Source organism: Centroberyx gerrardi, chromosome 12, assembly GCF_048128805.1.
Source record: "Centroberyx gerrardi isolate f3 chromosome 12, fCenGer3.hap1.cur.20231027, whole genome shotgun sequence".
In the NCBI taxonomy this organism is placed as follows: domain Eukaryota; kingdom Metazoa; phylum Chordata; class Actinopteri; order Beryciformes; family Berycidae; genus Centroberyx; species Centroberyx gerrardi.
Window position 1 is genome coordinate 6614203 of NC_136008.1, and position 24185 is coordinate 6638387.

Consider the following 24185-nt stretch of genomic DNA (forward strand, 5'->3'; position numbering starts at 1 on the left):
GATCAAAAGTATGCCACTGAATGAGCCGTATAAAAATAGTTTTAGATTACCTCTCATTATTCCACACTGTCTTTTTGTCTCAATATCGGCTATGTCTCATTTTCCCTAACAATGTCGTGGGAACGTTGTGCCAAAATGTGCCAGTCATTTGTCTCAGAGCTTCACGCTGTTTGGCGGATGTGTTTGTTGCTTCCTTCACATGTAAATAAGTGTCACACGTGGGAGCTGATAACACTTTTTACAGGCTCGTGCCACTCACACTGGGCTAGATGCACGTGCCCAGGGATTAGTGAAGGGTTCTGCCGCGCGCCACTCAGTCTGCTTTGATCTTCAGATTGTTGTTGAACTGTGTTGAAATGTGATGAATATAACGAAATACATTTAAAAAAATCTCCATCTTAATAAAGTCACTAGCCTCCTATTGAGTTTTCAAATAATATTTCTTCAGAACAAGGAAAAAATCTGTCAACATTCTTGATCTTGATTTAATCAATATTGTTCAATTTTGTACAGTTTTGTAAATTATATACATTTGATGTTATTACCAATTACACACATATAATACTGATAATCAATGCAGTACGTAGGGGCTGGTCCGCCTCTGTCAGACGCCACACACACACACACAGAGAGAGAGAGGGAGAGCGAGAGAGAGAGAGAGAGAGAGAGAGAGAGAGAGAGAGAGACTATTTCCACTGCTCTGACAGTCTTTCTTTTTGTTTTGGCCTTTCTACAGGAGAAGAATACCCAAAATATACAGTTAATGTTTGTCATACATCATCAACATGGCGAAGTTTAGCCTACTGACCCAATTAAATAAAACTTCTGAAAGTACCTCATGTGAGCAGCGGTATGTAGTATGGACGGATGTTGGTGGGAGGAGCCTAAAGTTACAGCCCACCTAGGGCTTAAAAGCTCCTCACTGCTCAGCCTGTGTTCACACTGACAGACTTCACTGACGGGACGAGCAGACAGCCTGAGTTTACACTGGATGATTTATCTAACTGCAGTTCTTGGACCGCTACCATGAAACTGCCTCAGGAATCAGAGGATGCAAAGATCAACAGGAAGGTAGGCTTGTATGATTCATACCTTCATTCAATTTTATCGGTTATTGCAGGGGATCTCCAAAGAGATTCATATTATTAAGCCACAGGCGGCTATTTGATAAGATTTTGTCCTAAAGAACCCCATCTGTAAATATTTATGGTTTAGCAGAGTATTTTATAACTGTCTAGACTGTAGGTTGGGAGGGGACAGTGAGTGAAATTTATATTTATAGTCAAATATAACTATTCCTCATTTTGCTGTGGATCTTCTGGAACCTCCTCAGGGACCCCTGGAGGTCCCCAGACCCCACTTTGGGGAATGAATGGATTATTCCATGATACACTAAAGAAATGTTACCTATTGGATGCCCAACTGGATGTAGGACTACATTTATTAAAGTACTTTGCCTGTCCATGATTTTCTACTGAGTTTCTGCAACACTGGTTTGACCTCCTTCACCTCACAGTCATCCTCTGCTTCCGTCTGTCTCTCGCAGCTCCTCAAACCTCAGGTGGAGAGACGCCGCAGAGAGAGAATGAACCACAGCCTGGAGAGTCTGAAGGCCCTTCTGCTGCAAGGGCCACAACAACAGGTAAAAGCCACAGAGCTCAGGCGGCAAAACTTGCCATTGTGTAACAATACAAACCTCTTACTGCAACCAGCACAGCGTGAAAGCTGTGAAAGACTGTCCATTAACTCACTGTCACTTTCCTAGGAACCGACTCAACGCAGAGTGGAGAAAGCTGAGATACTGGAGCACACGGTCGTCTTTCTGCACAACACTGCTGAAGGAGACGGGAGGAGAGCTGGAGGTGGAGGCCAGCAACACTCCTTCCAAGATGGCTTCTCCACCTGCCTGCAGAGAGCCGTTCAGTTCCTGGGACCTGAAGGGAAAGGGCTGCGGCTGGGAGCAGCGCTGGACGCAACTTTCGCTGCTCGCTTTGCCCGTTCTGACTCTGTAGGCGTCAAAGCTGCAGCTAAAGCCCGTTCCTCCAGCTCTCTGCCTCACATGAAGTCCTCCCAGTTCAGTCCTCAGACGATGATGCAGAAGTCCAAGCACAGACTGTATGTGCGTGCCTTCAGTATGAAAAGTCTTCCTCACTCACACCAACTTCCAGTCCAACTCGGGTATCCCAGAGCTCCTCAACAACCCCAGAGACCAAATCAGCTTGAGATCAGAGTGGAGAGGCGAGAAAGTGGACAGACCCAGTCCCAGAGCGCGCCAGGCAGCCAGTCTTTGTGGAGACCCTGGCCCTGATCACAAGGCAGTGACATGGAAACTGAACTTTAAATGACTGTAACTAATGAGAAACATACATGGATACCATGTGCATTGTTCCCAAGACTTCCTGTAAGGATGTTTTAGATGTGGTGTTGTGAACACTGACCTCTGGTACTCTGATAATGTATTCGTATTGAAAAACACATACAAAGCCTGTAAATAATGTAAAAATCTCCAGGATATCATTTGAGCATGTGCTATATGTGTAACAGAGCTGAAGAGGTTGGTTGTGCTCGCTGCTCTTGTCTAATTTAGAAGAATACTTTTGAATTAGCTCAGTCAGTGGGGCAGCTGTCTGTCCCGCTGCCAGGCAGAGGGACTCGGACTGGGAGATGAACACCTTCCACACTGATGCTGAGCCGAGCTGTGTGATGAGTGGAGTGAGTTTAGAGGTAAGTGTCATGGAGTTGAAGAGGCTGCCTCCTCCTTCATATACTGCTAGACTCCTCGGTTACAATGCTATCCTAATTCAAGAGTGATTTTGAAGTGGAGAATGACTGAGTATCCATCCATCACATTTCCAGGCGCAGGACCTTGGGTCGGCGGCTGGGAAACCCCATGCGGCCTCACTCTCACCCTCATGCTGTGTGACATCTGTGGGTCTATGTACACTAGAACTTGTATACTCTTGTAATATTTATCTATTTTGCACACTAATTTATTCTGGGTTTCTCCCTATGGTGAGCTGTATTCTTTTTATAGAAAATAAAAAGAACATTCCTTAAAATTAAAATGTGTGGTGTCAAATGAATTCTTTTTTTTTTTTTTTTAGTTAGTATCAAATCAGCAGTAAACTGACTGCAGGCCTTTTGTCTGCATGGACTGACAGCTCTCTTTAGTCAGAGTCAGGTGTGAAGCATGGCCTCCTATAGAGCTACATGCTTCAGGTGTGAAGTCTGGCCAGGAGGTGGAAGAGTTCAGTAGCAGTTTGCACCTCTAAGAGATCAAAGAGAACTGGGCCTCATTCTGTCTCTTTAACAACCTTAGTGGATACTACAACAGTCATCTAATATAACATGACAGCCTGTCCAAAAGGTATACAACGAAGATTGTTAAATATAATAAGCAATTTCAACCATGATTAAACAGTCCATACCTTGCATAATTCTAGCATGGAGGCTTGACATAATTACCATCATTCCCCGTTCTCGTCTTCTTTTCTCTGGAATAGGCTTTCTTCTCCTCTCAAAGGAAGCCTGACAGAATATGTGCAGTTTCAAGAAATAATGTGAGTTGCAGGAATATTCAGATTGAATTCACAAAGACATTGCAACATGGGCTGATGTGCGCTTTGACAAGACTTGTAGATAACTTACTCTCAGTCACACTAATGAAGAGAAAATATCGGCACTAAGCTGCTGACAGCCAACTTGCCTTCCCCTAACAGAAATGAAGTATAGTAGCCTAATCCTATAATAAATGTAGAAAGACACTGTACAAATGTCACGGCAAAACTTTACAATATCATGCAGCTACTATAGGTCAGAATTTACTCCACCGAAAATCCTATAGCCTAGTAATACCACAGGACATTAAAAACACCATTCAGTACGACAAGGTCACTATAAACCCACTGCAGATCATAAGTCACGATAGACATATTACAGTAAACCTAATATTATAGTAATTTTTCGTCAGCCATCAGCTGCTAACAGGCCGTTTGTCTTCCACTCGTGTCCAGTGTTGGTTTCCAGGAACAAAGCGTGTCTTAACACCTTTCCTACCCTTTGATGTTCAAACCACCCAACATTTGTCTGCATGGTGTCAGGCTACCCAGCCCACTTCCTGCAGGACATTTGTCCTTCATTTGATGTTGCAGTATGCTGATTCATTTATTTTGTAAAATCAGTATTTTGCCTAATATAGCAACGAATTGACTCAGAAACACTGCAGAGGTTGCTTAGGCTATATGTTGGTTGGCATTTGGATGTACCAATAAACAAGATATCACTTTATTAATCCCCTTGGCGAAATTCGGGAAACAGTGGTGTGCATGAGGATAATACTTCGTTATTTGACTGATCAGCGCTGTGGTCACACATTTTTCAGACAGGAGGTTCATTAATTTTAGCAAACGCACGTCTGTTTACTGTCTAAAACTGCTATAGATCAATGGCCCACTAACAGGCGTGGGAGAAAGATTTTCGACTCTTTCTCATGGGAAAAGGGAGCGATGCAGCATTTGCACTTTATTACCTGTTAGGATTGGTGCATCATTAGACGTGTAGAGGAGTGTGGAGGTGAGAGCATTCCCACAAGTTGGCCTCTCAAACGAAATTTAGCACCAGACTGTAATTGGTATCAAGAAATTATAGTTTTGTTTTAATGCGTTAAACACGTATTCATTTACGTTCATTGTAGCTGCAATTTATGCGTATGGGCCCGTGTTGTTGGCAAGCCTGGTCTGCGTAAAGCTGATATGGCCCCCAATCAAAAGTGCTGACAAATGCGCACCTTAAATTAATTTTGATAAGCACTTATTTTCTTATTTGCTATGTTTTTTTGTTTTTTTTTACAAAAACATAGGCCTCCACATTTGCACCATATTTGCATCAACCATCATGTTTGCATTGAATTGTGCCAAGATGTGCATCATGTGCACATCTTGGCACTCGACTGGTAGAAGTTTATCATGCTGTCTAGCGCAGGAGTTGTGGGAGAAGAAGCCATGGTCCTTGCTAGCTTGACACTGATACTGACTGAACGGACACTCACCTGTATTAACAAGACTTGATTTACTCGATTTCTGCACTTAGATTTATTTTGGAATTTGTCCCAGTGGTGAGTTGCCTCCTCCTACTATTACTATTCCTGTCATTTAAAATGTGTAAGACCTCAAACAATTATAAACTCTTAGGTGTGAAGTGAGTTGTTGACTGTTCTTTTGTGTGCAGCAGACTCAGCGGCGCGTGCTTGAATAAGAGGTGTGAAGGGGTCTCGTGCTCTTCCAGCTGCACGCTCCAGTAGAAGATCAAAGGTTTGGTGAAGAGCATTTTAGAGCTAATAAAGACAAAGAAAAGAGAGACATGTTGGATGCAGCTCCACTAAAATAGCAGGCCTATGCTGGTTTATTGATAATTTTCGTAGGTCACAGCTGGCTATTCAGTTAATCATATTAAGTAGCCCTATCGCTTCTTTCCAACTGTCGAAATAAATACAAATACTAAAGGTGCGTGCACTGCCTACTCTCCTTTTTAAAAAAATATGATGAAAAATTGTAAGGCCTATATCAAACATCTGATTGCTATAATATCACCACAGAACAGAACTAACTGAAGAAATGGGCCTATTTTTCGTTTAAATTGGACAGACAAAGAAGTGTCTCCAGATTAAAAGACGCGGGAGAAGGTTTCTCTACTCTTTCTCATGGGAAAAAGAAGAGCGACGCCTCATTTACACTTTATTACCTGTTACAATTGATACATCATCGGAAAGAGCTTGGAGAAAAGGCGGTTCCCACACGCATTCGTTGGCGATTGAAATGCAAATTAGCTACAGACTGCTATACCAAGAAATGTTTACGCACGCATGATTTGAACGGGCAGATAGGAAAGGATAGATTTTTACGCACGCCCAATGTGCCTTTTTTGGCAGAGTTGATTTGTGGAATTAGTAGTGGCTTTGACCAAAACGGTGCCAACAACAATGTGTACCTAAATAATATATTTTACGAGGAGAAAGTATTTTGTCACTCAGTGTCACCGACGAACAGGCAGTAAAGATATGTGAGCATTACGCACGGAAATGGCACCTTTTACGCACGGGCTAAACACGGTTTGGTCTTAAAAAGCTGATTTCAAATTTAACTATAACTACATTCTTACAATATGGCACACTATAAATGCTGTCAGTTGTATTGTAAAGTCTAAAATACTGATAGCAATTAATAGATATCCAATTGAGCGTATAGTGAGTGTTTTTCCCCTGATCTTTTTCCTAACAGGCCTCTAAGTGGAGCGTGTTATCTCTTATTTGTTTTGAAGAAAAGAACTGAGGATAAACTCTCAGCCTGTTATTTGATCGTCGCTACATTCGTCGTGTGAAACGTCACTGGTGCCTTTCATCTTCCTGTCCTCAGGTGTCCGAACACGTGTCCACACTTAAGCCCTTTAAAGACACGTGCCAGCTAACAATGAATGAATAAATACACAGATTGGTGATTTTTCATTTTATTTTTTTCGACAAAGGAAAAATGAAATAAATTAAGGTGCAAAAAGATTTGATAAATACAAGAGTAACACGAGCGGTTGGCCTATACGGGCTATAGCAGCACGTACTCAAAGATCATAATAACTGTACAATATTTACAGGTTTATCATTCAGAATTTACAGAAAGCAGAGTACCAGTGTTCAAAACACTGCATTGAAAACGTCCTTGCAGGAAGTCTTGGGAACAATGCGCATGGTATCCATGTATGTTTATCATTAGTTTATCAGTTCCCCATGTCACTGCCTTGTGATCAGGGCCAGGGTCTCCACAAAGACTGGCTGCCTGGCGCGCTCTGGGACTGGGTCTGTCCGCTCGCTCGCCTCTCCACTCTGATCTCAAGCTGATTTGGTCTCTGGGGTTGTTGGGGAACTCTGGGATACCCGTGTTGGACTGGAAGTTGGTGTGAGTGAGGAAGACTTTTCATACTGAAGGCACGCACATACAATCTGTGCTTGGACTTCTGCATCATCGTCTGAGGACTGAACTGGGAGGACTTCATGTGAGGCAGAGAGCTGGAGGAACGGGCTTTAGCTGCAGCTTTGACGCCTACAGAGTCAGAACGGGCAAAGCGAGCAGCGAAAGTTGCGTCCAGCGCTGCTCCCAGCCGCAGCCCTTTCCCTTCAGGTCCCAGGAACTGAGCGGCTCTCTGCAGGCAGGTGAAGAAGCCATCTTGGAAGGAGTGTTGCTGGCCTCCACCTCCAGCTCTCCTCCCGTCTCCTTCAGCAGTGTTGTGCAGAAAGACGACCGTGTGCTCCAGTATCTCAGCTTTCTCCACTCTGCGTTGAGTCGGTTCCTAGGAAAGTGACAGTGAGTTAATGGACAATCTTTCACAGCTTTCACGCTGTGCTGGTCGCAGTAAGAGGTTTGTATTGTTACACAATGGCAAGTTTTGCCGCCTGAGCTCTGTGGCTTTTACCTGTTGTTGTGGCCCTTGCAGCAGAAGGGCCTTCAGACTCTCCAGGCTGCGGTTCATTCTCTCTCTGCGGCGTCTCTCCACCTGAGGTTTGAGGAGCTGCGAGAGACAGACGGAAGCAGAGGATGACTGTGAGGTGAAGGAGGTCAAACCAGTGTTGCAGAAACTCAGTAGAAAATAATGGACAGGCAAAGTACTTTACTAATTGCGGTCCTACATAGTTTTTGAGTATTGACGTGCATCTATGAGAGACGGATTCGAACAACAGGAGCATTTTAGTGCGATATGAAGTAATATATAATCTGTGAAATTTAATGAAGGTATAAATCATGCAAGTAGCTTACCTTCCTGTTGATCTTTGCATCCTCTGATTCCTGAGGCAGTTTCATGGTAGCGGTCCAAGAACTGCAGTTAGATAAATCATCCAGTGTTAAGTCAAACTGTCTGCTCTCCTGCTGTCAGTGAAGTCTGTCAGTGTGAGCACAGTCTGAGCAGTGAGGAGCTTTTAAGCCCTAGGTGGGCTGTAACTTTAGGCTCCTCCCACCAACACCCGGCCATACTGGCACCAAGCTCATATGAGGTAGCCTACCTCCAAAAGTTTTTATTTTATTCGGTCAGTAGGTTTAAACTTCAGCATATTGATGATGTATGACAAATATTAAATGTATAGCTTATATTTTGGCTCCTCTTCTCCTGTAGAAAGGCCAAAGCCTGTCAGAGCAGCAGAAAATAGTCATCTAAAACATAATTTTTATAGTGTTATACTATATTCGTATTTTACGTATTTTTTTCTTTTTGAGGAAGAATTTGTATTTCTTAACAATCTTGACTTTTGACACATTCCAGCAACAATCTGAAGATCAAAGCAGACTGAATGGCGCGCGGTAGAACCCTTAATCCGTGGGCACGTGCAGCTGTCTAGCCAGTCTGGCCGCGTGTGAGTGGCACGCGCCTGTAAAAGGTGACATCGGCCCCCACATGTGACACTTATTTACATGTGAAGGAAACAATGGACACATCCGCCAAACAGCGTGAAGCTCTGAGACAAATGACTGTAGGTATTCTGGCACAACGTTCCCACGTCATCATTATAGACGGCGTGTGCTTATGCCGATATTTAGACCATAACAGAGTCTGGAATAATGAGTGGTAATGAAAAACTATGACACGGCTCACTCGGTGGCCCACTTTTAATAGCAGCTAATTTTAACTCCACATAAACTACAAAAGAACAACCGCGTGCAGCGTGCGTAAAATCTTTCCTTTTACGCACGGCTCTGCAAATTAATATCTGGTAGATTGTGGGATTAAAACAAAACGACGCAACATTTCTTTATGCCTAGGACTATTTTTTTATTTTATTGGCCAACGTGCGCGTGTGGGAACCTGAGAGCCACCTCTCCTCCAGACACTTCATGTATTAATTCTAACAGGTAATAAAGTGTGATTCGAGCCTCTGCTCCATTTTCCCATGAGAAAGAGCTGGAGGAGTTTCTCCCACTATCACACTTAACCAGCTTGGTCTCTCGGTGTTAGACGGCCAACATGCCGACACTAAACTAATACATTTTGTCATTCAGGAAAATGTGCGACCTCTTGCCACACGCCACCAAAGCAAAGTTCCATTATAACAGGCTTATCGTCATGGGCGTTGCTTTTTGTAACCACCCTTGTCTCCTCACGCCATCACTCGTGCCTTTAGGGTATTAGAAACAGATACTCATTAGGCATTATATGGGTTAGGTTTGCTAATGACAATGTCTTCTTACTGTTGGTTCCAATGATTAATTCGCATCCTAACTAGACAATGATGCTTATTACGAGGTTCTCCTTAGCTTTTATTCTAGTTCTGTTCCAAGCACTTTGTTCTGACTTGATCTTATATTTTTACAGGAATATTGAAAAGGGTGTAAGGCTCTGACATAGCACTCCTTATTTTCAGTTGCTTAATGATGGTGGCCTAGCACTTTTCGGTTCCTAATGGCCTGTTCAATAAGCCCAGTGTAGCCTGCTATTTCAGTGGAGTTGTACATTAAATGAGAGGGGGAGAGCATGTCTCTATTCTCTTTGTCTCTATGCTTTAAAAAGCTCTTCACCAAACCCTTTGATCTTCTACTGGCGCGTGCAGCTGTAAGAGCACGAGACCCCTTCACACCTCAAACACGCGCCGCTGAGTCTGCAAATAAACTAGACCACACAACAACTGACTTCACACTACAACATAGCTTATAATGGATTTGAGGTCTTTTCAAAATATATTTATTTATATTTTCGGGGAACTGTTGGTAGTAGGCTAGTAGTAGCATATTAGTGACAGGCTACAGCATGGATGAACTCGTCAAAATACAACAAAACGACAGACCTATACCAATAACAGCCTGGTGCTAATTTGCATTTGAGTTAATATAGTGACCAACTTGTGTGTGTGGGAACCTGAGAACCACCAAACCCCAACACACTCCTTCTAATGATGTATCAATCCTAACAGGTAGTAAAGTGCAAATGCAGCTTCGCTCTCCTTTTCCCGTGAGAAAGAGCCGAAAAACTTTCTATCACGTCTGATTTAGCGGTATACACTCAAATGAATGAACCTATCCTCTGTGCATTAGGATAGAGCACCAGTTCATCCAGTGACGTAGTGGTGAATATAAAGGTGCATGGGTATATGACCTGGTGATCATCATCATAAGGAAAACATCCGTTAATACATACAACAATCAATTGTATTTTCATTAAAGTAGCCTATTAAGTGGTAGGCCTGTTTTGTTTCCCATACAAGACCATATATTTATAGAACTTACAAAAGCTTGATACTCATTATTATGTAAACTATAATCTACTATGAATTTATGCCAAAAAGTTTTATGTCAGCCCAAAACAAATAGACTACATCCTTGATTTGACATAAGATTTGGATATATGCACAGTAGGCTATTGTTTATTGGCGTGATAAAATTTATATTTTTATGTGTGTTACTTTACAAAATAAATGAATCATTATACAGTTATAACAGGTGAAGGACAAATGTACTGCAGCAAATGGCACAATAGAGTCTCCAACCAAATGTTGGGTGGTTTGAACATCAAAGGCTAGTAAAGGTGTTAAGACACGCTCTGTTTCCTGGGAACCAACACTGGACACGAGCGCAAGACAAACGGCCCGTCAGCAGCTGGGCGCATGCTCAAAAACTCATCTGATTCCGTGTGAGAGGAAAACCACTAATTATTATGAAAACGGGGGTGGGATGTAAATTTTGGATAATTTAACTTCATTCTGACATGTAGAAGGGATGATAGCAGAAGTAACGGGGTAATTGTAATATTGCTGAAATTGAAATTGTAAATTAGTTAAACTACTCCTTGCTGGGAAAAAATAGTATAATCACATACCACCCAACACTGAAAGTAAGTGCTAGCATTCTCTCTTCATTAGTTGGACAGGGACTCTGCACAATTATATATGCTGTTTTGTCTTTGTGAATTCAGTCTGGAGATTAAAGAGATGCACAATATTTCAAAAAAATTGAACAAATTCTGTCTATGCAGAAACTATGCAGTCTATGTAAAGATTGTTTTAACATGGTTGAAATTGCTTATTATATTTAACAATATTCGAGGTAAACCTTTTGGACAGGCTGTAGGTTATATTAGGTATTTTATTTTCCTGTTGTTTCCACTAAGATTGTTAAAGAGACAGAATGAGGCCCAGTTCTCTTTGATCTCTTAGAGGTGCAAACTGCTACTGAACTCTTCCACCTCCTGGCCAGACTTCACACCTGAAGCATGTAGCTCTATAGGAGGCCATGCTTCACACCTGACTCTGACTAAAGAGAGCTGTCAGTCAGTGCAGACAAAAGGCCTGCAGTCAGTTTACTGCTGATTTGATACTAACTAAAAAAAGAATTCATTTGACACCACGCTTTTTAATTTTAAGGAATGTTCTTTTTATTTTCTATAAAAAGAATACAGCTCACCATAGGGAGAAACCCAGAATAAATTAGTGTGCAAAATAGATAAATATTACAAGAGTATACAAGTTCTAGTGTACATAGACCCACAGATGTCACACAGCATGAGGGTGAGAGTGAGGCCGCATGGGGTTTCCCAGCCTCCGACCCAAGGTCCTGCGCCTGGAAATGTGATGGATGGATACTCAGTCATTCTCCACTTCAAAATCACTCTTGAATTAGGATAGCATTGTAACCGAGGAGTCTAGCAGTATATGAAGGAGGAGGCAGCCTCTTCAACTCCATGACACTTACCTCTAAACTCACTCCACTCATCACACAGCTCGGCTCAGCATCAGTGTGGAAGGTGTTCGTCTCCCAGTCCGAGTCCCTCTGCCTGGCAGCGGGACAGACAGCTGCCCCACTGACTGAGCTAATTCAAAAGTATTCTTCTAAATTAGACAAGAGCAGCGAGCACAACCAACCTCTTCAGCTCTGTTACACATATAGCACATGCTCAAATGATATCCTGGAGATTTTTACATTATTTACAGGCTTTGTATGTGTTTTTCAATACGAATACATTATCAGAGTACCAGAGGTCAGTGTTCACAACACCACATCTAAAACATCCTTACAGGAAGTCTTGGGAACAATGCACATGGTATCCATGTATGTTTCTCATTAGTTACAGTCATTTAAAGTTCAGTTTCCATGTCACTGCCTTGTGATCAGGGCCAGGGTCTCCACAAAGACTGGCTGCCTGGCGCGCTCTGGGACTGGGTCTGTCCACTTTCTCGCCTCTCCACTCTGATCTCAAGCTGATTTGGTCTCTGGGGTTGTTGGGGAACTCTGGGATACCCGTGTTGGACTGGAAGTTGGTGTGAGTGAGGAAGACTTTTCATACTGAAGGCACGCACATACAGTCTGTGCTTGGACTTCTGCATCATCGTCTGAGGACTGAACTGGGAGGACTTCATGTGAGGCAGAGAGCTGGAGGAACGGGCTTTAGCTGCAGCTTTGACGCCTACAGAGTCAGAACGGGCAAAGCGAGCAGCGAAAGTTGCGTCCAGCGCTGCTCCCAGCCGCAGCCCTTTCCCTTCAGGTCCCAGGAACTGAGCGGCTCTCTGCAGGCAGGTGGAGAAGCCATCTTGGAAGGAGTGTTGCTGGCCTCCACCTCCAGCTCTCCTCCCGTCTCCTTCAGCAGTGTTGTGCAGTAAAAGGACTGCATGCTCCAGTATCTCAGCTTTCTCCACTCTGCGTTGAGTCCCGTCCTGCATGAAAGCAACAATGAGTTAATGGACAGTCTTTCACAGTTTTCACACTGTGAATAACTAATAACTAATGAATTTTCAAGCAAATCAAAAGAAATGGCAAATATTATTGTCTTGTAGTATAATCTGACATCAATTTGGTATAAGTGACAATTTTTTATCAAAATGATATTCTTTATTACATAAATATTTGTACTATTTATTTTATTGCAATTATTTTTTACTCTGAGGTACATTTCATTGCATGTATAAAATGTGCTATATAAATAAAGTTTGATTTCATTTTGGTCTAAAATTAATCAAACAAGTTGTCAAATACATTAGGATATATTCCTGTAAAGTGACCCCTTTAGAAAATGTCCTGATATTCCCTGACTTCCCCAGGGAATTTAAAAAAAAGTATCTGCCTTTCTCTGTCTCTTCACCTCTCAAATTTCCATGATATTCCAGGAATTCCATGACCAATGGGAACCCTGTATATGGTTCCTCACTTATAAGTATTTGGGCTCTGGAACTTATCAGGGTTTCTCCCCACACCATGTCTGCAGTTACGGGGTTTTACCGGTTGTTGTGGCTCCTGCAGCAACATGGTCCTCAGACTCTCCAGACTGCGGTTCATTCTCTCCCTTCGACGTTTCTCCATCTGAGACTTGAAGAACTACAAGAGAAGGATTGAAGCAGATGATCCATGTGTGGTCAGAGAGTTGCAGATGTAAAAAAAGTCCAGATCAGTCAAGAGGGGTTTAGGTCCTACTTCATCTGAAAATGTTTTGATTCAAACTTAGAAATCAGCTCTGCTCTGTTTTATATTTTACTGTTACATATTACAGTTTAAGCCAAATAAGCTAAAAATAATTTCACTACTGTTTATAGATGAGTCAGTATTAGTAGTCTATATGCAAAACAATCTATTCCACATGTTATGATTTATTTTACCTTTCTGTCGTTTGTTGCATTTTCTGTTTCCTTAAGCAGTTTCATCCTAACAGTCCAAGAAATTTCGTCTGCAACCAGTTTCCTTATCCAGTGTTAACAGGTTAGAGAAATGAACTGTTCCCTTCACTCCCTGTAAGTGAGGAGGTTTCTCTCTAATGAGGCTCCTGTCCCAGGCTTCTTTTGTTTTCTTCCTGTGATGCCACCAGACTCCTCCTACCGTCCCACAGACCTTTACCCCTCCCCGCGGGTGTCAAATGTGTCCATACCTCAGCCTAAGTAAGTCCAAATATATTCTTGTAGTTTTTTATCGTTGTAATGGAGAGCAAAATCTACAGAAATGTATATGGAAGCCATATCTAAAAATAAAAATCACACCACGAGAGCATCCAGGACCAATTTTCCCCCTAAGTTGTATGCCTGTGAGTGATTGATGGCCTACAGGTCTAATAATTTAGCTATAAACCAAGTTATAGCCACTTGTCCCCAGAAATATAGTTTGGAAAATTTTGGAAAATGAGATTAGATGTAGGGTTAGATGTAGTTTGCCTCGCTATTTCGAATAGGCAGCGAATGATAAAACCAGACCTTAGAACAAGAACAACAAGAACAAGAATAACAACTTTAAAGAACTTTAAATCAAGAAAACCTCCCGTGCGTAAAAAGGGATGCAAGCAACCGCCGTGCGTAAAATGTGAACGAACTTGACTGAAGAATGTGTGCCAACTTTTCAACCAGCTGCTCTGAGAGAAGAATGACATCCAACGTAACTGTCAAAGATATAGAAGTTGAGATTTGACCTGAAAATATAGAAATCGTCTCTCTTTAGAGGACAGTCAACTCCCCTCCCTGTCTCTCAAGGCGATTAATTAAAATGAACCATCACGTACGGAATCCGAGAGCCGTATATGAGAATTTGAGTTTTGGTTAATGCAAGATTCACATGGTAAATACCCTTATGTAAGACCTATAATACTAAAATGGAGAGGTGGAGTTATTAAAATTTTAACGAAGACAGGAAACTCGGGCCTCAATTTATTCTTATCTATTAAGAAAAAATACTATAATTTGGAAATTCCAGTGGGAACTTGCAGTGTTTCTGTGGCATTATATAAGGAGTTTATAGTGACTGTATCGTACTTAATATTACGGAATTGTTACGTCCTGTGATCACTATAATATTCCTATAGGGACTTGGAATTTCCTTGTGATGTTTGTATAGTACACCTATCCTAAAATATTAGCTATAGGATTATTCTGTCTCATAGTATTGGATACTATTCTTTCGAATTGAATGGCCAGTCAAAGAGACTTGAATGTATAAAATCAGCGTTGTCTCACTCAATGCGTAAAGTGCCATATGAAAGCGCAATGACTGACCATTTGTGTTGCATGGACCGTTTGAGCTGGCACTTCTTTCCATTTGTTCAGGGACTTCACTTCATTAAATCCTAACAAACTGCCTGCACCAAAACCTCTAAAACTTGCTTAACGAAATTTCTGGGGACAAATGGAGAAATTACTCATGACAAGATATTATTTGGTCAATATGATAAACTATAGATTATCAGATAGAAAGAACATTGGTACGTGTTTTTATTTTATTTTAAATCTGACTTCCAAGTAGATTTCTGGCAACTTCTGCTTGATCTTTCCTCTTCATTATCCTGATAAAAACTACAACATCGGCTGTGGACTCACTTATGGCGAGTGCCCACACCTTGCCAAACCCATCTGACGCCCTTGCGTTTGTTAGTCAGTGCCTTGAGGTGAAGGTAACAACAGTTAACATTTGCATTAACACCTCGGTATAACAATAGACCAACGCGTGCCATTTGGGGCCCGCTGTCTTTCACATGGCGTGGCTTTTGGCACCGCAGTTGTTCGACATTTGCTTATGAAAAACTTTTGATGCTCAGGCTGCCAGGCGGCCGTGGGAAAGATGAACACGTCACGTCAACGTTGTTTTTTTTTTGGTCAGAGGGCCCCCCCGCAAAATGAGGAATCATTTCTCTGTTGTTTCACTCTTTATAAATTGTAGCACTACTAGAGACTGTATAGGCTGAATGACTACTGTGATCAGAGATTTCACCCAACTTTTATGTCCCCACATATGACACAGGGTTCCTACAGAGTTTTTAATTTAAAAATCCCATACTTACTTTTTCCAGACCTTATTTCCTGAATTTGATTTGAAGATTTTTGTCTTCCATATCACTCTATGGGTGATGATTATTCTTCACAGTCACAAATACAAAAATATTTGAGATGACAGGGCTCTAAACAACAGAAAATGTGTAGTTGCATGCACATCAGAACATTATAAAATATTTTTCCACAGTTTTCCAAACGTTTTTGTGCGATTTCCAAACTTTTCACGACCTGGAAAATATGCAATTCTTTTTCCATACATTTCCAGACTTTCCATACCAGTGTAGGAAGAGACAGAATAGAAATCTTCTAGATGGGGTCTGTGGTCTAAAATCTCACTTTGGGGGTCCCTCACATGGAAAAACACTGGGAACCTCTTATATAAACTAGGTTACTCTTTAGGTTATCACTATTAAATTTCTGACAACTATTTATAGATGACTTTTTATCTTTTTTTGATTGATAAATGGCACACAAGTTGCTGAGTCTGCAGACAAACTCAGAGCCGCAAAATCCCTTCCTCTAATGTAGTCTTCAGAGGCATCATTTTGAAGGCCTATGCACACAAAATACATAAATTTCTCATGATGACAAAACTTCTGACAAGGCTCTTATGAAAACTCATGTTTCCACCTCATGAACATCTCATTGCAGACACCGTCTTTATTCCCGTCTCTGCTGCTGCATCAATATTTGCCATTTGTTAGACACTTATCAAAAAAGCCTCAGACCCACAAATCTATACTTGTTTTCAAATTATTGACTGCATCAGGCTTGTTAATTACAAACTTAAGATGGAACTTAATGGAAGATATTAACACCTGACCTGACATCATGACCCAAAGGTAAATCTAGACAAGTCGCCTGCTGGCTGTGAATACAGAGAGTCTTTATTGTAAAAGAGGTAGAGAGAATACAGGTGTTTCACTGTACAGAAAAAAGACAGCACTGTTGATATACTCATTCAAACCGTTAATATGGACTCAGGCACGCCTCATTCATTATATAGGGACACACGAGCCCAGTAGAAAAACAAAACAAAACAAAACAAAACAACAAGAGAAACAAACACACAAAGTCTTTGGATTTTTCTCTATTGCCCTCTCATTCACTAAATGCATTCTTTCTATCTGAGCTGTTAAAATGAAAACCATAAAATAGTTGTAGCACTATAATAATAAAACGGCAATAATAATAATAATATAGTGTGATAAAAACAATAATGCAGTTTTTCCCCTAGGCCCCCCAGCCTCTCCCTTCCCCCTCCCAACCACAAACACACACCGCAGTAACATGTCCCAAGTAGTGGAAAACGAACCCTACAACCCCAATAATAAAACCACACGTGCATGCAAGCACGCAACACACACACACACACACACACACACACACACCTTCACACACACACTTTTCACTCTATACCGTTCCCACGCTCAGCTCTACACACAAACATAATAATGACCAGCGTTGAGCGGCAAGGAAAGAAAAAAAAAACCCATACATTTAAAATAACCAAACCAAACAAACGACATACAAAAACGACTGCAGCCAAGTGGGAAGAGTGATATCATTCTTTCTGTCTTTTCCGTCGTCAATCTTTTCCGTCGCTGTCGTCCGATGCCGGTGGGCGGGGCCATCAGTCAGAGTTGTCAGAGTGGTCGCTCCGGGGCGAGGCGCCGGACGGGGGCGTGCTCCGACCCTGCCAGCTCCCGTTAGCCTGCAGAGAGAGAGAGAGAGAGAGAGAGAGAGAGAGAGAGAGAGAGAGAGAGAGAGAGAGAGAGGGGGGGAGGGAGAGAGAGAGAGAGAGAGAGAGAGAGAGAGAGAGAGAGAGAGAGAGAGAGAGAGAGAGATCAGAAGGCGGCTCATGACTCATGTCTCTGCATTTTACTGTTTACTGTGATTATGTGTTGTGTTCAAGGCCTTGCTGCAAACCAAATTTCACATTAGGCACAACACTCTTCAACTTGTTGAAAAATATAGTAAACTGAGTGTTTATTCATGAGGATAACACACACACACATCACTATGCCTAAAGAAGAAATTCCTTCACACAAAAGGTGTGTTGAGAAAGGTTGATAAGTCAAAATGGTGAAGAAAATGGTGAATATCTCTTATTGGCCAAGGAAGTTTGCATATACAAGAAATTTTACTTGGTCAGTTGCTCACTTAGGTCACATTAAACATAACACAGAATTGTAAAAGTAGTACATAAAACATTTAAAGTAGAAAATTTAGGAATAGGCCTCTTTTCTACATAGTATGCACTTGGTATCTGTTGGAGCCTGACTGACTGCACTGATGCGAAGCTATAGAAGTCCATAATAGAAAAAAGAATAAACATATTTACAGTTCTAGAGAATATTGCACTGGGCGTCTCTGTGTTTTGTAAAAACAAGTAATAAAAGAAAAAAGCTGTACACATGAGTTGGAATGGTACAAACAGAGTAGAAATAGGTATAATTATCTTTTAATTATCGAGTGATATCAAGGGTATCTGCAAAAAACTAGCAGTAAATAATGGGGCTAGGGTTAGCGGTGGGGGAATTGTCACTGGAAATACATGGAAGTTGTTCATTCAGAAGAACCGAAATCCTGCAAGTAGAAAACAATTGATGTCCCCTTAATATAAGTAATGCATAAGTGATGGAAAGTACCTGTGCTCCCATTTGGTAGGCGGACTGCTCGCCGTTCATTGGTGGAACACCGAGGAACAGGTCAGCTGATCCGGACAGAGAGAAGGACCCGGACCCTACAGAGAGCCAAAACAAACAACAAGAATTAGCCACATTTATTATTGGCTATATCACTGCTGTTCCCATCGATGCTGCAACCCAGGGCCAGGAAATAGTTTCTTCTGTAATGCAAAGTGCTAGGCGTTGCTTCATTTACAGCTGAACCAAGTCGTCCTTTTTAAACTTCAATGCTATCTTTGTAGTTTAGAGTGGGAGACTATGAAAACCACACTGTATAAGATATTGACTTCAGCTCCCAACTGTGGAGAAAAAGGAAGCTCTTCAAAAAGGGAACTAAGACCAATAACATACAAAAAGTTGTGACAAAATACTCAATAGTTTACTTAAGGCTGAAATATGCAACTTTTTTCACATTAAAATAAACAAATAGGTCATATTATATATTATCAGTCTGTGCCTGTCTGTGACATCTGTGTATCTGCCTAAATCTGCCGTTTGACTGAAATTTACTTTTCAAAGTTTTGGTGTGTATATTTGCTGTGGGTGTGTGTTGCATTGGTGCAGCCAGTGGTGAGGGTTACGGTTAGCTAGTGGCCACAGTGCAGGGAAGTCATGGAAACAACAACAACAACAACAACGGCAGAAACCAGTGAGAAAAGAAAGAAAAGCAAAGCTACATGTGTTACAGACAAGACCTGTTCAAAAACACACGTCAACATCCGCCTTGCTTTTCTAATTGCATTAGTGGCTGCGTTTGTCGTCTGCTTCTTCACCGCCTGTGGTAGCTTTTCGGATGCCGGTTACCTCGAGCTCAGGCTAGATGACAGCTCGTAAAGATGAGTGACAAGTGTTGGAACTTGACAAACTGAGGACGAGGAGGGCGGGGCTAACAATACACTTCACCGCCTCAAGGTGAGGAGTTGCATGTTGTGGCTTTGTCTTGTGGTACCTGTGGAGTTGGGAGTGTGCGGTGAGTCCTCGTTCTGCGTGGCGCCCAAGGCCGTCTTCATGGCATAGATGTTGGCCTCCTCCTGGAACTTGCCGATGTTTTTCTTGTAGCGGATTCTCTTGTTGCCGAACCAGTTGGACACCTGGTGGTAGACGGGCAATACAAGGCTCAGTCTACATCTTCCAGTCGGAGAGTTCATAGGTCAAACGAAGACTCTTACTTAAGAGATCATCACTGGTTTATCTCTAAGCATGTGTCTAAGTCTAGGTAACTCGCCCATTTATCTGTTAGAATCTGTTCAACGAAACTGAAAAACAAACCACCTCAAAAACCTTCAGTACTCCTCTTGGATGTGATCAGGAATACCCAAAAGCAGGACAAGTAAATGAATAGAACCTAAGATCCTGCAACACCCAGAAAAATAATTCCTGCATGTTCTTAAAAGTGCAGCGGTTTACCTGAGAAACAGTGATTCCACATTGTTTGGCAAGTTCTTCTTTGGCCTCTTCACTGGGGTAGGGGTTGGACAGGTGGGAGTAGAAATACTCATTCAGGACCTCTGTGGCCTGCTTGCTGAAGTTACGCCTCTTGCGTCTGGTAAGACACAAACAGGCGATGAGTGGTGGAAAAAAACAGGTGTTTATTTCCATGGTTAGTGATGACGTGTCTTTTTCCTCATCTGTTGTCATTTGTGGGTTTCAACGGTATTGTGGCACTCTTACAGTCATACACTGCCCAAGTGCATATAAAGCCTTCTTCACCATGACCCTCGCACATCAACACACAGTTTGAGACTCAGTCAGAGATGATATGGTGGGTACAGTCCCACCCCAAACACACACACACACACCACACACTTCCATAGTGCTATCATGTTAGTTAGTAACATATGCTCCAAAAAATAAATTCATGCTGCCAAAAAATATTAAAAAGAGCACATGAGCGATTTGACATTTTATTTCCAAGCACAGGCTCTCCTTGGAAAAAATGTCACTGTAGAGCCCTGCACACACACACACACACACACACACACACGGTTCTGCAATGCTACCATTTTAACAGCATATACTAAAAATTAACACTCCCAGCGGTGTAGTAGCTGTTGAGGAGATGGGGATACTCTGACCCTACTGTCCATATGTGTAGAGATAACTGGGCTGATAAAGTCAATTATAGCAGGCTGGCAGCAGCCTAAAAGGTGAGAGAAGCAGAATTGTGATCTTAAAGGAATAGTTAACCCAAAAATGAAAATTCTGTCCTTATCTACTCACCCTCATGACATAGACCTATGCTGTAGTGAAGATTTGCGCTAAATAATGGTGTAAATACAGGTCTTTTTCACTCACTGTCCGATTATTTGACTTCAGGAGACTTTCAGGATTATGCTGCACAAGCTGTATGGAGTAATTTTATGGTCAATTTTTGCTCTTTTTAGAACACTTTGGAACCGGACCCCATTGACTTCTGTTGTTTAAGAGAAGACTTTTTGGGTGAACTATTCCTTTAAGGTCCCTGGTTTAAATTCCTGGACTGGCTGGAGAAATATGGGCAGGGAAACACCAACTACTGTCGATGTGCCCTTGCGCTGGGAAGTGCCCTAAAGTGAATGCTGCATAAGTGTGAGAAAAAAAACTAATTCCACCCACACACCTACCTGGCATCAAGGAAGCGGGAGCGCAGGATCATGACTGCTTCACAGGTGCTCTGTTTAAGCTGCGTCTGGATGGAGCTGAACTTGCGGTGGATGATGGCCACCATGCGCTCGATCTCCCGCGGAGACACGGGCCGCGTGCGCGACTGCTCCCTCAGCAGGTTCATCACATGGGTGGTGAACTCGCTGCAGGCCTGGGAAGGGGGGGAACAAGAGGAAGGAGGTTGGAGGTATGGAAATGCAGCTAGGTGTGTTATTTCTTTTTAGTTTGCTGGGGTTAGTAAAGCCTATATTTATGTTTAATACCGACTGTCCTGCCTCATTCTGTATAACAGAAAATGTCATTTCACATCAAAATATAGTGGGAAATTTGTTGGTTTAATGTTGCCTTGCTTATCAGTACACATGCATAACTTGAAGAATATTATTTAAGCCGTTTACTAATTGTTAGGGTCCACTGGTAAATTTGCCATTCGTACAATCCACAAAGCAGCTTATTTCAATAGAACTTTATCAAAAAAGGGCTGCCTGGTGGATTATATGTATTGCAAATTTAATAGTGGACCATACCAATTTGGAAAAGGTCTTTGAGTTGTAGGAGGTATGTGCTGCATGTTGCTGATAAGCAAAGCAACATTACACTGCCGGATTTCACAATGCAGTTTGAATAACATTCACTTCCACACAAGGACAGAACAGAAGGCAATGGGGCTACACTAAGGTTAGAGTATCTAGTTTTAATGACTTGGTTGTGTTGGTATTATAGTCTTAAGAAACCTGCTGTCATAGAGCGATATGGAGCTTATACCTAGTTTGTTTACAATGACTAATAATGTTTTTATCTACTGCACATGGGCAAAAGCGGTTTCCCAGGCTAAGGCAAAACTCAGTCAGGGAAATGTAACTTTGGATTTTACACAGCAATTACAGAGCAGCTGCTGTCATCTCCAAAACACAAAATATCTAACAACAGAGTGTGATCGTGAACCCTAGACCTAAGATACACCTGCATTAAGCTTCTAGAGGGCAGCTTCAGTATAGGCAAGCGTGTACAGGCAGAGTCAGCGCTCGTCTCCTGTTGCGACACGGTACCTGCTCATATTTCTCCAGCTCAGTGTGGTAGATACTGCGAATCTGGCTCAACTTGCTTTTGTAGTCGGAGTGCTCCAGCGAGCTGTCGGGCGACATCCCTCCTGAGCTGGTGGCGGCCGACACGGCGGCGGCCGCCCCGCCCCCCTTCTCCGGCCCGGCCACACCCTCCGCCAGCAGCATGTTGTCAAGCCGCACCAGTTGCGGGTCCTGAGGCTCCTCCTCCTGAGCGTTCCTCATGGACAGACCTGTCATTCAGATGAGTGTCAATCTCTGCTGGTTTTGTGGGTGAAATGTCAAGGTGTTCACTGATGTCTATGCAGGAGTCAGGTTCTGTTTTAAGCAGTTAAAGAGGAGTTTACATTCTACAGAAAAGAATAAGATCAAATTCTCTTACATAACACAGATGAAATTAGCTAACATTAGTTATGACTTTCTTATTATTATTTAGTTACAAACTGATACAAGGAGTTAAATCATGCTTAATTCTCGATGGTTCATTTATGAGAAACTTCAATGAAAACAGTACAGGATGAATTATATTAGTAATTGATTGTGATTTTTGGGTCTTATGCATAGACTGTAATGCTGTCCGGAATTGGATACAGTTACGTTACAAACTAATACAAGGAGTTAAATGATGCTTAATTCTTGATGTTTCTGAGTTTCTGATGACATAGTTGGTCAGAGTTTAATGTGCAGGACAATGTCAACTGTCTCAAAATAGTGAACGCATGGGGCAAAAGCACAACGCTCGTCAAACTTTGCATAAGTTTAAAATTAAATGAGTTGTTTACAATGACAACATCAAAACTAGTGTAATAACTTTACCAGTTTTTTCCTTGATCTCGCACAAAACGCTGAACAGTGCAGGTTTCATTCGGTGACAGTTCAATGCATGTTTCCTGTGCAGGAAGAGAAGAACATGACTTGTAACATTAGCTAGCAGGACAGCAGGCTAACTTTAGCCAGTCGTGGAGTGACAACTTGCAATTTGACCAAAACAAACAAGACAAATGAAGTGACAGACCAGCTACCATTAGCATTGCTAATTTAGCAGACGTTAGCTTCTGGCTAGCTTGGAGCTATGAAGGTAACTGTTGACTGGCTAGCTTGGAGCTTATGATAGCCATTTAGCTTTGTGGCATTTTCAATTGTTTGCGATCTCAATATGTGTCTGGTTTCAATTTGTCCACAAAAACAGTTACACATTGTTTGCTATGCTACAGTCGTGCTAATATTAACATTAACCTAACATAGCGTCTGTTGGTAAGCCCTCGTTACCGCTGGGTTAGCCAACAGTTAGCCTAGCCAGCTAACAATAGCAACGTTTTTTTTTCGATCACCCACTGTTTAAAGAAACGAATGTTTGCAAATATGAACAACAAAACAAACACGTAGGCTATCCCAACTACATTTGAATCGGAATAGGTTATAATAAAAGTAACTCTTTTTTTCGTTACCTACCGATAATTTGTACTACTAGCACTACTGGCTAAATAACCCAAACAATAGATCGAAGTTCAGGAAACTTTGGCGGACGGAGTCAACGAAACGACAAAACAAAACAAACTGCAGCCTAAATAACGTTAAATTTAAAAATCAAAGTTGTCACTAACTTTGCTTGTGCCTCGTCCAAACTTTGGTCGGTGATGGTCATTATTTGTTGCAGTATGTCACCAATATCTCTGCGGGTTTCATGTCCGTTTTCTGTGCCTTCGAGGCCCGGGTCTCCTCCGTCGGACCGGTGCTGGGAAGGTTGGTGAACCGAGTTAAGCGCGTGCATCCCGGGGTGGCCGCTCATGCCAAGTCCCCGGCCGTTGGAGGGCCCATTGCCCGTAAGAGGCTGCTGCTGCAACATCTTCAGCGACGCACAGTGGCGACGACTGCTGCCCGACTGTGCTCACACACACACACACACACACACACACACACACACACACAAACACACACACACACACACACAACAGTACCACATCCGAGGCAGCACCAGGGTCCCCTAGCGATTAATAGAAAAAGGTACAAGCCGTATAAATACATTAC

The 24185-nt window shown here is 42.1% G+C and overlaps 4 protein-coding genes across 4 annotated transcripts; 1 reads left to right on the forward strand and 3 right to left on the reverse strand.

Moving 5' to 3' along the window:
• The first annotated feature begins 1026 nt into the window (after positions 1–1026).
• On the forward strand, positions 1027–2308 carry LOC139913042 (uncharacterized). The gene is made up of 3 exons (XM_071900972.2): positions 1027–1071; positions 1547–1642; positions 1766–2308. The coding sequence occupies exons 1-3, from the start codon at positions 1027–1029 to the stop codon at positions 2306–2308; spliced, it is 684 nt and encodes a 227-aa protein (XP_071757073.2).
• A 4484-nt stretch (positions 2309–6792) lies between these two features.
• On the reverse strand, positions 6793–7844 carry LOC139913051 (uncharacterized). The gene is made up of 3 exons (XM_071900982.2): positions 7800–7844; positions 7459–7554; positions 6793–7335 (listed from the first exon to the last, which is right to left on the reverse strand). Exons 1-3 carry the CDS (start codon positions 7842–7844, stop codon positions 6793–6795), a joined length of 684 nt encoding a protein of 227 aa, XP_071757083.2.
• A 3586-nt stretch (positions 7845–11430) lies between these two features.
• Positions 11431–14063, reverse strand: LOC139913050 (uncharacterized). The gene is made up of 3 exons (XM_071900981.2): positions 13613–14063; positions 13239–13334; positions 11431–12676 (listed from the first exon to the last, which is right to left on the reverse strand). Exons 1-3 carry the CDS (start codon positions 13655–13657, stop codon positions 12134–12136), a joined length of 684 nt encoding a protein of 227 aa, XP_071757082.2. The 5' UTR covers positions 13658–14063; the 3' UTR covers positions 11431–12133.
• Positions 14064–16631: 2568 nt separating this feature from the next.
• Positions 16632–24079, reverse strand: pbx2 (pre-B-cell leukemia homeobox 2). Its single transcript, XM_071900969.2, has 8 exons — positions 23762–24079; positions 22974–23047; positions 22146–22390; positions 21057–21247; positions 19861–19996; positions 19403–19544; positions 18415–18509; positions 16632–17477 (listed from the first exon to the last, which is right to left on the reverse strand). Exons 1-8 carry the CDS (start codon positions 24001–24003, stop codon positions 17397–17399), a joined length of 1206 nt encoding a protein of 401 aa, XP_071757070.1. The 5' UTR covers positions 24004–24079; the 3' UTR covers positions 16632–17396.
• Positions 24080–24185: the final 106 nt, after the last annotated feature.